This window comes from Sparus aurata, chromosome 9 (genome assembly GCF_900880675.1).
Source record: "Sparus aurata chromosome 9, fSpaAur1.1, whole genome shotgun sequence".
In the NCBI taxonomy this organism is placed as follows: Eukaryota; Metazoa; Chordata; class Actinopteri; order Spariformes; family Sparidae; genus Sparus; species Sparus aurata.
Window position 1 is genome coordinate 21,250,031 of NC_044195.1, and position 12,842 is coordinate 21,262,872.

General features: G+C 39.6%; 2 protein-coding genes across 5 annotated transcripts; both read left to right on the top strand.

The window, feature by feature from the left end:
• Positions 1-24: 24 nt before the first annotated feature.
• Positions 25-4,263, top strand: hce2l1 (high choriolytic enzyme 2-like 1). The gene is made up of 9 exons (XM_030427443.1): positions 25-931; positions 1,014-1,065; positions 1,850-1,909; positions 2,001-2,153; positions 2,236-2,353; positions 3,195-3,373; positions 3,483-3,564; positions 3,652-3,776; positions 3,870-4,263. The coding sequence occupies exons 1-9, from the start codon at positions 860-862 to the stop codon at positions 3,881-3,883; spliced, it is 855 nt and encodes a 284-aa protein (XP_030283303.1). The 5' UTR covers positions 25-859; the 3' UTR covers positions 3,884-4,263.
• Positions 4,264-5,114: 851 nt separating this feature from the next.
• Positions 5,115-11,810, top strand: tra2b (transformer 2 beta homolog). 4 transcript variants are annotated; one of them, XM_030428836.1, is made up of 8 exons: positions 5,115-5,342; positions 8,456-8,601; positions 8,700-8,862; positions 8,968-9,186; positions 9,283-9,398; positions 11,104-11,226; positions 11,342-11,409; positions 11,494-11,810. In XM_030428836.1, exons 1-8 carry the CDS (start codon positions 5,310-5,312, stop codon positions 11,502-11,504), a joined length of 879 nt encoding a protein of 292 aa, XP_030284696.1. In that variant the 5' UTR covers positions 5,115-5,309; the 3' UTR covers positions 11,505-11,810. The 4 variants fall into 4 exon arrangements, with proteins under 4 accessions (XP_030284696.1, XP_030284695.1, XP_030284699.1 ...); XM_030428835.1 differs by having other exon boundaries at positions 5,121-5,342; positions 11,339-11,409; XM_030428839.1 differs by having other exon boundaries at positions 5,124-5,342; positions 8,998-9,186.
• Positions 11,811-12,842: the final 1,032 nt, after the last annotated feature.

Here is a 12,842-nt window from a genome sequence, read left to right on the forward strand (position 1 = left end):
ATGTCGGCATCCAGTTGTCCTCATTCACCACATAAGTACAGCACAAGTCATTTCATGAATTTCCAAGAGAACCTTTGACAGTGTAATCACACTTGCACATAGGTTTGTACGTAATATTCCTGTAAGAATTAGGTTTTTGAAGATTTGAAGAATGGGTTGTGTCATATTATTAAACAGGAGAAATGCAGGAGAAATAGTTGCAAGTGTGTTTTAGAAAGTTTTAGAAAAAACTTACCTGTTTGTTTCAATGACGAGACTTGAATGTATCCGTCCTGGAATGACGCAGCCCTCAGATACAGAAATGTTAACCACGGAGGAAAGTGCCAACACTTGGGATTCTTTCCTCAGCCCTTCAAATTGGCCCCTTGATCAAAATCGAAATAATATTTGGAGAAGGATAAGATTTTGTTTTGATATATTTACCTGTGTGACTAAATGATTGTTGCCAAGACAGTTATCAACTGATAGTTTATCACAAAATCACCGGTTGCCGGTACAGTCAGACACAAATTGCCAGTCTGTGGAACTGGGTGGACGGTTATTCTCCCGATAGCAACTGCTGAGTTAAAAAAAAAAAAACACCTTAAGTGTCTACTTTCTGAAAGTGCTGAATCTCAGCAAGCGCTACAGTAAGTACGGGGCACGAGGAAGGTCAACATCGGGACCACCTGTTATGGATCAGCAGTGGACTTGAGTAAATTACACACAGTGGATGATGAGGGGGTCTTAATCGTGCTCCATCATAGAAAATGCGCCCAATCAGTTCAGAGCAGAGGAGGAGGAGTGGGTATATAGATTCCGAGGAGGTGAGGAGTTCATTCAGCTCTCGCGTTGGAGTACTGCCGACTGAAACGCAACAATGAATTCTGCCTTGATCCTCCTGAGTTTCTTGTTTGGGTTGCTGACGCAGGTGTATGCTCTTCCCGTTAAGGTCGGTATCAAGAGATTTTCAGGCAAAATCCTGTCATGCTTTGGGTCCAAAAAATGTCTTGAAATGCACCTTTTCATTACAGAATGATACTGAAGTGCAGGAGGGAAAGGTGAGGCTGAAAAGGAAATTCTCAGGTAAAGTTACTCTTACATGCAACTACAACTTGATCCGTGTTGTATGATGTACCTAGAAGTCAAACTTGTGTAAAAGTAAAGATATCATATTAAATAGTACAAGTAAAGGTAAACTATTCATATATTTACATGTATGCAAACTGTATACATGGGTTGATTGATTATTTCAGTAAAGAAAACTGTTTTTTATCCAGTTGTTGATAAGATACATTTTAAAATGTGGTACTTTGGCTCTGATGCTGCATGTAGTCTGCCAAGTAACAAGAAATTGAAGTTATCAAATACATGTAGTGCAATATTTTTCCACAGAAGGTAGTGTAGTGGTACCCACAAAATTGTACTTGAGTGAATGTACGTAGTTACATTCCAGCACTGTACATAAAAGTGCACTTTGTAGTTTTGGGGAAGACATTTTAGTCGGAAGAGGAAGATCTTCGTTGACTGATTTTTGTTATGCCTCAACAAACTAAATCAAAAAAAAAACTCTTTGGTTTCATTGAGCGAATGATCAAAAACATTTCATACTGTTTTACTTTCTTTATCTTTGGCGGACCCTGCCACATTTCTAGCTCCAAGCAGCCTTCTGGGGATCTTATTTTCCTCTGTGAACAGCTTGTTTGTTCAGTTATGAACAAAATAAATATTTCTGAGTTTGTATACTTCGAATTTAAAAAATCTCAGTTTGACTTTCTTCTCCAAAACTACATAATGGCCCTTTAAAGAGAATTGTGATGTTGGAAAACAGAGCAAGACAATTATGTCTGTCTTTCTTTTTTGCGTTCAGATGAATTGACGGACCGCGATCAAATGAACGCGATGGATCAAATCCTGCTGGTCAACAGCAGTAAGTAAACTGTAAATTAGATAAACCTGAACTGATGTAAGGGAACACGTAAGACCTGGACTCAGCTTAATGTTGTTTCTTTTCTCATCAGAGTTGCGACAGCCACGAGGAATGGCACTCAGAGAGGGAGACATTGCCAGCTCATATATAAGGAGCGCCATCTCCTGCCCTGGCAATGCCTGTCTGTGGCCCAAATCCATCGATGGATTTGTTTATGTGCCCTACATCCTCTCTCCACTATACGGTATGAATCCACACATTTAAAGAAGACAATAAAAGTTAAAATCTTTCTGTTTAACACATTTTGTAAAATGTATTTCTGGTAGACGACATGGACAGAATCACCATAGAAAGCGGGATGCAGGACATCTCCTCTGCAACATGTGTTAAATTCATTCAGCGCACTGTTGAAGGCAGCTTCCTTGATATTCAGCCGAGATACGGGTGAGCACGGCTGCTACATGTGGCTTTTTTTTTTTTAACATGTCTTGAAACTGACTGTGTTGGGATGCTGCTTAAAACATGAATGAAACAGAATTTGAACATTTTCTAAACCTCTTTAATATACACCCAATTGAATTGAAAATATTTGATGTTTAACCACATTAACTTCATTGATTTATGTAAATATATGTTTATTTTTGAATGTCATGCCTGTACTAGTAAATAAAAGTACAACTTTGAGTTAATTCTTCTTTTTTACTGCACTAAATATATTTGATAACTTTAGTTCTTAGTTACTTGGCAGATTTCACGCTGCACCAGAGCCACTGTAGCACATGTTTTGTATTTATTTCATCGGCAATCGGATGAAAAGAAACATTGATTCTGATAATCTAATAAATGATAATCACCTACGACAGGCCAGTTATTGGTTTACCCACAGTATACAGTATAAACAAACATGTGAATATATTTATTGTTCAGTTTTACTTGTACTTTTGATACATTAAACTACATTTATTGCCAGAAAATTACTCTTGCTATTTCCTTGCATTAAATATCACATTCTTTTACCGAAGTGATATTTCAACATATCTTTCTTTTTACTCAGTTAGGAGTTTTGGGTACTTTTTACAACAGTGTAAACGGGTGACAGTATTATGGTTGTATAAAGGGCATGACCACTTCGTAAAACAAATGTCAGTCAACACAGTTTGTTTTGCAAAATATTGGATTTTGGATTTTTTTACACAGCGTCCCGACTCTTTCAGATTTGGAGTTGTACATGATTTTTGTGCATTGTGATGACGAGTCATGTTATTTCTCTTCTGCACCCCCAAAGCTGCTGGTCGTTTCTGGGGCAGACTGGAGGAAGTCAGACCCTGTCCCTGCAGACTCCTGGGTGCATGTGGTCAGGAGTCGCTGCCCACGAGTTGATGCACGCCCTCGGCTTCGTACACGAGCAGTCCCGCTCAGACCGGGACCACTTTGTCTCAATTATATGGAAAAACATCATGCCAGGTTAGGATCAACGATCACCTCCTGACCTTATGTCACTGCGTTCGGAAAAGCCTTTTTCTTTTTTCTCACTAAATGAGTTGTATTTCCTTCATCTTTTATGTTTTGACAGACCAACTGCACAACTTCAGGAAACAGCTGACAAACAATCTCAACAGTCCGTATGACTACGGCTCCGTCATGCACTATGGAAGGTGAGCAGCTCTTTGAGGCAACATGATTATAGTTTTTGTATGAGTTGCTGGGGTCACATTATGATTTACTTTGAGTCCTTCATCCAGATATGCCTTCTCCGAAGACGGTGGACCAACAATTATCCCCAAACCAGATCCTTACATTCCCATTGGCCAGCGAGATGGACCCAGTCTGCTGGATCTTCATAAAATCAATGTCCTGTATAACTGTGGTAGGTGAACTTACAGATATACCGACTGAAAAACAAAACTTGATCTCACGTTCAAAATGATTGATGACTTTTTCTCTTTACTCCCGACTATAGGTGCCACCGATTAACTGGATCTGGAGTGTTACATCCTGAAAAGTGGTTAATTATATCTGGTCTGCAGTAGATTATATGGTCTTTTTTTGCAGTTTAATTTTCCTCTATAGGCATTTTGAATTATTGTCACAACTCCAAGGCTGTACTGTGTTCGGTCAATACTGAGCACAATCTACTAATCTGCGATAGAGGTGTCCAAAGGTGCAAATAAAGAAGCAAGTAAGAACTGAAAGCTGCTTTTTCTTCAATAGAACTAAAATCAGCACTTTGTCAAGTTTTTTTAATGACTGCTGCTCCTAATTAGATCACTGCATCCAATCTCTGACGCATTCTGCTACCATGTCTGCCTCCTTCTCCGCTTCTGCTGACTTTAATTAAAGAAAATGCAACAGTACAAGTAATCGTTTCAGCGTGTTTGTCACACAGCGGTACGTGGACTTCCTCATCCTGCTTTCAGGTGGATCATCCTTCTCTGGTCCGATCTGTATGAGAATGACAAGACCCCTTTACATGAGATTACCCCATGTGGTATGGATAATGAATGTGTCTCCATAGGAGGGGGGAACAAAAGCAAAGTTTGTTTGTGCCACTGGTCTTTGAGGTGCTTTTCTTACCCCGCCACCACACAACCCAGTGAGTAGCAATTACAGGACTTTACACTGAGATAAACAGCCACATCTTACCTCCAGGTATTATTACACACTCTTAACTGCCTAAGTTACAGCTGCAATTGAAGATGATGGAAGTGCTGACAGCGTGAACAGTGGTGGAATATGAATCTAAGTACATTTATTCAACTACTTAAAGGGGCACTATGTACCTCGGGAAAATAAATCAAAACTCAGAAATAATTGAGGTACTTGAACTTTTCTCTATTATTGTCATTTTATGCATCTTTTAACTTCTACTTCGCTAAATTTCAGAAACAAATATTGTACTTTTACCACACCTGAGATATCATCAGCAGTAAAATGCAACAGGCGCATGTCATATTAAAGGTGTGCTCCATTCTTGGCTGCCAGGTGAGGGCTTAATATTACGCAACAGTGACTGGTGGAGACATATTTTAATAAATGATTGTTATTATGATCATATTTCTCAGAAAGTAACTTCCCTTTAATACATCTCGGAGTATTGCTGCAGCTGCTCTCATTTTGTTTCGAGGAGAGCTTCGTGCAAACTTTGGTCGTTCAGGAATCCAGAGTACTAGGTGAAGTTTTAATTTGTTATCATGATCACCATGCGCCCCCGCCCCCAGCGCCATGCTCTCCCATTATATCCATACCCAGTGAAGGCTTGAGGGAGGGGGAGCTGTCAGCGTCCACCGCTGCTGCTACACACCGACACCTTAGCATAGACACACATGCTGTAGTTAGCTTGTAGCTAGCTGGTTAGCACCGGGGCATTTAAAAAAATAAGTTTGTCACTTTAAACGTAAAAATGAGCGATAGCGGCAAAGGTTACGGCGAGCGGGTACGTTTGAGCTTTGTGCATGCTTTGATATGATTAACTTTAGTGAGCTAACGTAGACATGACTGGCGATATGGAACAGAAATGCTAACGCTAACAGTCCCCGTATCGTGTTGGCTCGAGCTGGTTAGCTAACGTTAGCACTCGAAATCAGTTACTGGATTTTCCAATCGGCGGCTATCTCATAAGACATTAAAATGTCGTCTAAAATATTGATTCACTATTATCTGATAACTAAAACGGAGCATCGTGCAGTCTAAACCTACATTCAATATTATCATCTGCTAAGGCCTCAGGTAGCTAGCTGGCTGATGTTAGCTAGGCCCCAGACCTTTACTATGAAGTCGATGCTAACTTTAACCAACCAGCTTGCAAACACAGTGATTAAAACCCAGACATGTTTAATAATCAAAATTAATGTTTGAATATTTATATTTGTGCATTTGCCATCATTAGTTAGCTACATAGGCTTTTATTAAGCAGTCAGACATGTTAAATACTTAGAATGTTATTTAACTGTGTGCAGAAATCTTAAAGAAAGTCGACATTAGGTCAGCTTATTGTTTAAGGTGTCACATTTTAATGTATTCATTGTTAAGCAAAAGTGATAAGCTGCACATGGACACATTAGACAGGCTCTTGATTGTGCGAATGATGTGACTTAACTTTACATTGGTCTAAACGTCATCGTGACTCGTCATACTGGGCGCGGTGATTTGTGTCAATCAAGTGACAGTATGGTGTTAAAACACTGTAACCACAGAAATTCACCACGAAAGGCCTCAAGATGTCCTCTTCGTTTGCATCAACTTGCACGTTAGTCTTATATCCTGCCAACATAGTGGTATTGTAGAGCAGGTAACAGGTAGCAGTATGGTGTGTTAACATGTCAGAGCCATACCTTCTGTTAGTGGGCTGAGCAGTGAGCACATCTTATAAATCAGATCAACATGCTGTGGGTCTGAAAAATATTCCACAGTTCAGTCTCCTATTTACTGTTGTTTGCAAGTTAGATCCAGCATGCACAGCGCTGTGATGGCACTTTGTCTCACATGTCTGTGAATTCTGACCTGCTGCTGGTTTCTTAGTGTTTGAATGATTCACAGGCTCAGGAGGAGAACATGTAAAAGGGCAAAGTTATATTTGTTTTAGTTAATGTCTGAGCACAGAGTAGTTTAGAGCAACACATTAGAAGACACTGCAACAATTCAGTGTTTGATTCTGTGAAAAGTTCACTTCAGGTCTATTGAGCACATGTTTGTATAGACACTGTTGACAGTTGACTTTCAGTTTGTACAGACTGGTTTGACAACATTTTTTGCAAACCGGCTTCAGAGTTGCTCACCCGAAACAAATTTGTCTTGGTTGCATCGCCTCAGGCGACAGCTTTGATTTAGTTGATCACAGTGAAGTATATGGAGGCAGTTTACCTAATGGATCAGAGTAAAACTGCATCTAGTGTACACCACTCCTGGTGTATGTGTGCATAAATGCATGTGTTTGGATATACAATACAAGTCAAATGAAACGTGTCGCATTATTCACAAAACAGTAGAAACCAGTCAAGTGAAACACTGTAATATCCCCAACTCATTATGAATAGAGTATATGGAGGCAGTTTGCGGGATAGATTAGAGTAAAACTGCATGTTATGAGCAATCAAACATTTCTGAAATTCCTTTTTTTCTGTTGCAGTTGTATTTCACACATCTGACACCCATCATTTATTTTTTTAAATCAGATAAACCATTCAAGGCCACAACTTGTATAAATGTTTGCATGTATGAAAACAGTCTTTCTGTCAATAAAGTGCACATTGAGTCTTGTATACCTGCAGTTTATGCACTCAGGATTATATCTCAAGGTTTTATTTCATGCAAGTTAATGCAAATGAGTGGAAGAGGCATCTCAAGGTCAATTTGATCTACTTTTAGTCAAGATTTGTGTCATTTAAATACATTTTGAGTAGGTATTATTCACATTCAGTGTTTTGATATACACTTTCATGCCTTAGAGGCCTCTTAACAGAAATTATGTCTCTTGAAAGAAGGAAAACGGCGTGTAAAAGATAAAAAGTATTAATTTAATCGAAGCTCATATTATCTATAACGGCTTGAGAATGTGTGTAGGATAATATAGTTTGTTCTGTTTTCTTGAGGCAGACGTCCTCATGTGCCTGACATCCAAACAAAATGTCAGGATACAACCAGAGTGCAAAAAGTAGATGAATGTTTGTTCATCTTTTTTAAAGATTTGGCAGCAGTTTTCAAAATTAATGCGCCTTCCTTTATTAATGTTCTCAGCTTAGAAGCTTTGTACGATCCAAACTGAAAGTGGCCGATAGGACGTAACAGTGCATTTTAAACCACTGAAAGTGAAATATTTATAGAACTAACATTTAAGATTTGTATTATGTTCTCTTAAACATTCCCATGCATGTCATAAGATCGTAATAACACATTAAAATTGAATGAGGGTGCAGTTTCAATTGTAGTCATATATTCTTCATCCTTTTCTTTTTCATAAAGGTTAAGGTTGGACGAAGAAAAAACGGAAGAAGTCTCATGTCTGCTTTATTTTCAATAATATGAAGCTCAGATGTGTGAAGCTGAAATTGTTGAATGCATGCTAAAACATGAGGAGGGAAGAAGTATGGGCAGTGTGTGAGATGGGGGAAGTAAGAAGAAGTAAGACAATTGAAGAAAGAAGAATGTGTGAAGTAATGAAGTTACAGAAATGAAGTTAAGGAAGTAATCTGGATAAGGTCACTGCGCTAAGTAACTTTCTGGTTTGTCAAATGCGTGCATGTTCTTGTCATTGAATACAACATACACATTAGATTAAATCATTACAATTTGTACACTGTTTCTTACATCATGTTGACAGTTAACGTATATTGATTAGCGTAATCGTCATATTGATCTCATATTATCATGGCTACAGAAATGGCATTAACCTACATTCCTAATCCACAAAGCTCAGTTTCATTCTGTACTTTTCACAGGATAGTTTGTAATTCCTCACTACATATTACACTACATTACTTCTGCAAATTTCCAAGTTTGATCTCTGACTAGTGCTTCTAAGAAGTGTGTCGGTGTGTGTGGTTCGTTCAGGAGTCTCGCTCTGCATCCAGGAGCGTGAGTCCACGGGACTCTGGGAAGTCAGCGAGCCGCTCCCCGGCTCGCTCGCCTGCCCGCTCAAAAGATGGCTCCCGTCACTCCCGCTCTAAATCTCGGTCTCGGTCCAGGTCAAAGTCTGGGTGAGTGACAATTTGTTTGGAGTTGCAGTGGGTTGCTAAATCTCTTTGCCAGTCTGTCTTTCGAAGCAGCTAAATGTTGAATGTTTGTGTCTACACAGGTCCCATTCCCACCGCGGCTCACGCCGGCACTACAGCCGATCTCGGTCCCGCTCGAGGTCCTATCGTCGGCGATCTCACAGTAGGTCCTACAGTGGAGAGCGCCGGCGCAGGAGCCACAGCCGCTCACCCATGTCCAACCGCCGCAGGCACATTGGCAACCGGGTAAGCGCTCAATTACTCTTGTAACAACAATACTGTGTTCTTCCTGCATGATAACTGAATGTATTTTTGTTTTTAAAAAAACACCTTTTTGTTTTGACTATGAAGGACTCTTCCAATGGTTTATTGCGTCTGCAGGCTAATCCAGACCCAAACTGTTGCCTGGGAGTGTTTGGCCTGAGCTTGTACACCACAGAGAGGGATCTGAGGGAAGTCTTTTCTAAATATGGCCCCCTGTCGGATGTCTCGATTGTGTATGACCAGCAGTCGAGGCGATCCAGGGGCTTCGCTTTCGTTTACTTTGAGAACAAAGATGACGCTAAAGAGGTATGAGAGTATGAGTTGACAAAGGCTACTGTTAAACCTGTTGTTGGACTGTTTCCTGGGTCTGAGGAGGTCATTTATATGTTTGTTCACGGTCAGGCAAAAGAACGAGCCAACGGCATGGAGCTGGACGGACGAAGGATCAGGGTGGACTTCTCCATCACAAAAAGACCTCACACCCCAACTCCTGGAATCTACATGGGCCGGCCCACGTAGTAAGCTGATTTATAATGTATGATCTTTGTGTGTGTGTGTGTGTTTTGTAGTTAAGTTTTTTGATTCAACCTATCAAAGTCGAAAGCGCTCCTCTTTCAAACCTTATCGGACGACCAGGTCAAATAGTTTTTGCCCATTAGGAGCAAATATTGCCCCCAGTTATTTGGAAAGCAAGTTTTTAAACAAGCTACCCAAGTTTGACAGTTTAATTCAATCAATAGTGGATCTCTTGAGAACATGGACAACAACATCATCGATTTTGTTCCGGGGAATAGGTTCACTTCTGTTGGGTGCGACATAGAGCTACATGCTATACAGATCATCATATGGTTTGAGACAAAACCATTTGTAGTTTGCTTCCTCACTCTCTCTCCACCTTGCTCACAAGTTCTGCTGCAACACTGAGGGGGACTCAGCAACACTACTCTATTTTAATCAATCTGTTAATTAATCCACAGTGCGACATGGGCCTATATGTAGCATGCGCTAGGCAAAAATCTGTGCCAGGAATGAAACTGGCACCAGTGCAACACAGCGTCGCACTGTACTATGTGTGAGACTGTCGCTTGTTTCTGTGAGGTTAATCACAGTACGTATATACGCTACAGAAGTAGTTGTACTCTATTGTGTTACAGTAAGACAGCGGCTGGATGCGGGCTACAGATGTGATAAATAAAATCTAGTCTGTGAAAATACAGATCATTTATACATGAGGTGATAAAACACAAACAGTTAAAATCAAATAGCATTATTGGCATGACATAGCAAAATACGGTGTTGCCAAAAACATAGTACTGATAATGGATGATGAGTACAACATAATGACATTTACTGTGTGTGTATATATTTTACATTACACTACATTACATCACACAAGCAGTGTTTGGTTGTTCTAGATTACATGTTATTGTGCATAAAATACATAATCCAGTTACACAAAATAAGTAACTATCAACCCAGATTCATTTGCAGAAAAAGTGTACATTAATATTACTTACCAGTCATTGAATTATATTCCCACATGTAGAATATTCATAGTCTGAAGTTTACTGCTTTTTTAAGGGTCATATCATTTGACCAGCTGTAAATGCTGAATTAGCTAAATTAATTTCATTTGCTTTAAGAGACATTTTGCTGTGTCATTATTTTTTTAGCACGAAGTGGAATATTTTCAGTGTTTGGTTTTGAACTTGTAACTTAAAAGTATTCCGATTAGATCAAAAAGATTTTGGTAATCGAATTGATTGTGTTACGAATTACAAAGATCGCCATGTATTTTGTATTCAGTTACTTATTAATCTGACCCAACTCTACACAAAATTGACAAAACACTTCTGGATGTCCACGAGTGGTAAATCAGTTCAGCTCTGGTCGCTGTAATTCACTTCAAGTAAAATGACCAAGTTAGCTGGAAAACGTATTGACATAGTAAAACAATTTATTTCGAGGCACCTTTCAAAGCACTTAATAACGTCTTACACGAGCAGGTTAGAACTGTAGCTGTTTATTTAACAAAAATGTATCATCAGATGGAAACTTCCAGGTGTGTGAGTTTGTGGAGCTCAGAGCTCAGTCAGTCAGTAAATTGAGTTGTCTTTTTAAAATTGGATTGCATTTGTAAAAAAATACATTAAAACATAATTGTAAATCTAATGAAGAAGGGAACACACGCCACATCTCATCTTGGTATTCTCTGTTGTGCAGTGGCGGAGGCGGTCCCAGCGGTCCTCGACGCTATTCGCGCGACTACGACCGCGGATATGACCGCGGATACGACAGAGGCGGCTACGATCGCTATGATGACAGAGACTACTACAGATCATACAGGTGAGTATGTCAGTATTGTCTTTGTATTCCCGCAGATTATCATTGGCTTACTATTGACTCTTTTCTGACAACCCTCCGAGGTCAATTTAACGTCAGTTCTGTCTTGTTTCAGAAGGCGATCTCCTTCACCGTACTACCGAGGGGCTTACAGGTCTCGGTCCAGGTCACGATCCTATTCTCCCCGTGAGTCCTTCTCTCAAATCAGCAAGCGTCAATAAGGCATTCAGCAGTCTGGGTTCGTCTAACGGTGTTGTTTTTGTTTCACAGGTCGTTACTGAGCGTTGCTGTCCACCCTATCGTCTTTCCAAGCACACACAGGAAATGTTTCTGAGTGGTATGAGTGATTTCAGAATAGATCTTCTTTCTTCTGTTTGCTATTGTTCATGAGCAGTAAATGTATACTGAGCACAGGTGTGAGGCTGTGTCGCTGGCATGATTTAAGTGGTCCTTTCATGTTCTTAATTTTAAATGTACGGGCAACATCTGCCATAAATTATATATTGATTTGTTCGTTGTTGGGGGTATTTTGTAAACTGAGTGCAAATCCATCTTTGAACAGATTAAAACGAAGATGCATTTTTTCACATTGACTCATGTCCTTCCTTACAGCACCTACAATACAGACAAAGCTGGAGTAAAGCCGTCGTCAGATTACGTTTTTGGTGTTTGTGTTTTATTAGAACGTGGACTGCTGCAGAGAGACAGGGAAGGCAGATGATGATCAGCCTCAGAGGAGAAGTTCACCCATAAATTAGATATCAGTCATTATCTGCTCAGTCTCATGCAGATAGAAAGTCGGGTGACGTTTCGTAGTGCACACAACGTTTGTGGAGCTTCGCAGAAAAACAGCCTTTTAGCATTCTCTTAAACAACTGATGTTGTTTGGGACTTATTTTAAAAAGGTAAAAAGTAATGGTGTAACAGGAAACTTAAAATGACTATTTGCGGCTTGTCCAGCATAATCAGTGTCTCCAGACGCCCTGAGATCTGAAATTGATTTGAAAAGACATTATTTGGAGCAGGCGTCCATTTCACAGGGTGCACACTCACACTTTTATCTTAGCACCTACAGTGAGGATTTAGGCTTTAAAGAGGGTGTAAATAACATCTATTAAAAACAAAATTTAGTTATGACTATAGTTACATTTTTGGGTGACCTTTTTAACACATGGAAGTTGTTCTACCTGGTGAGCTACAAGTGCACCTTTAAGCATTCATCTTAATGCATTCATGTGTGAATTTCTACAGAGCTTTTGATTTCTCTTATGATAACTGTCCAGTCAACAAATGATTGACTATGGCATTTCAAGTTTAACATTTTACACCCTTATAAGTCATATTTTTGTTATGATCCAGAAACAGCTTGAAATAAAGTCAGTTTACAACGATTTATGCACTTGAACTTAAAAGGATGGGGCTGAACTTCAAGCTAATCTAATAAATAACCTCGGGGAGAATTGTTAAGAGAGACGCATTTTCCTGCATCCCGGTTCAAGATTTAAGATTTTCTCCACAATTCAAATCACCATTCTGTCTGATCATCAGCCTGAAATTTCCTAACCAGAAGCTATAAACATGCAATTGAAACACCTCTTGCTCTTTCAGTCAAATAGGCA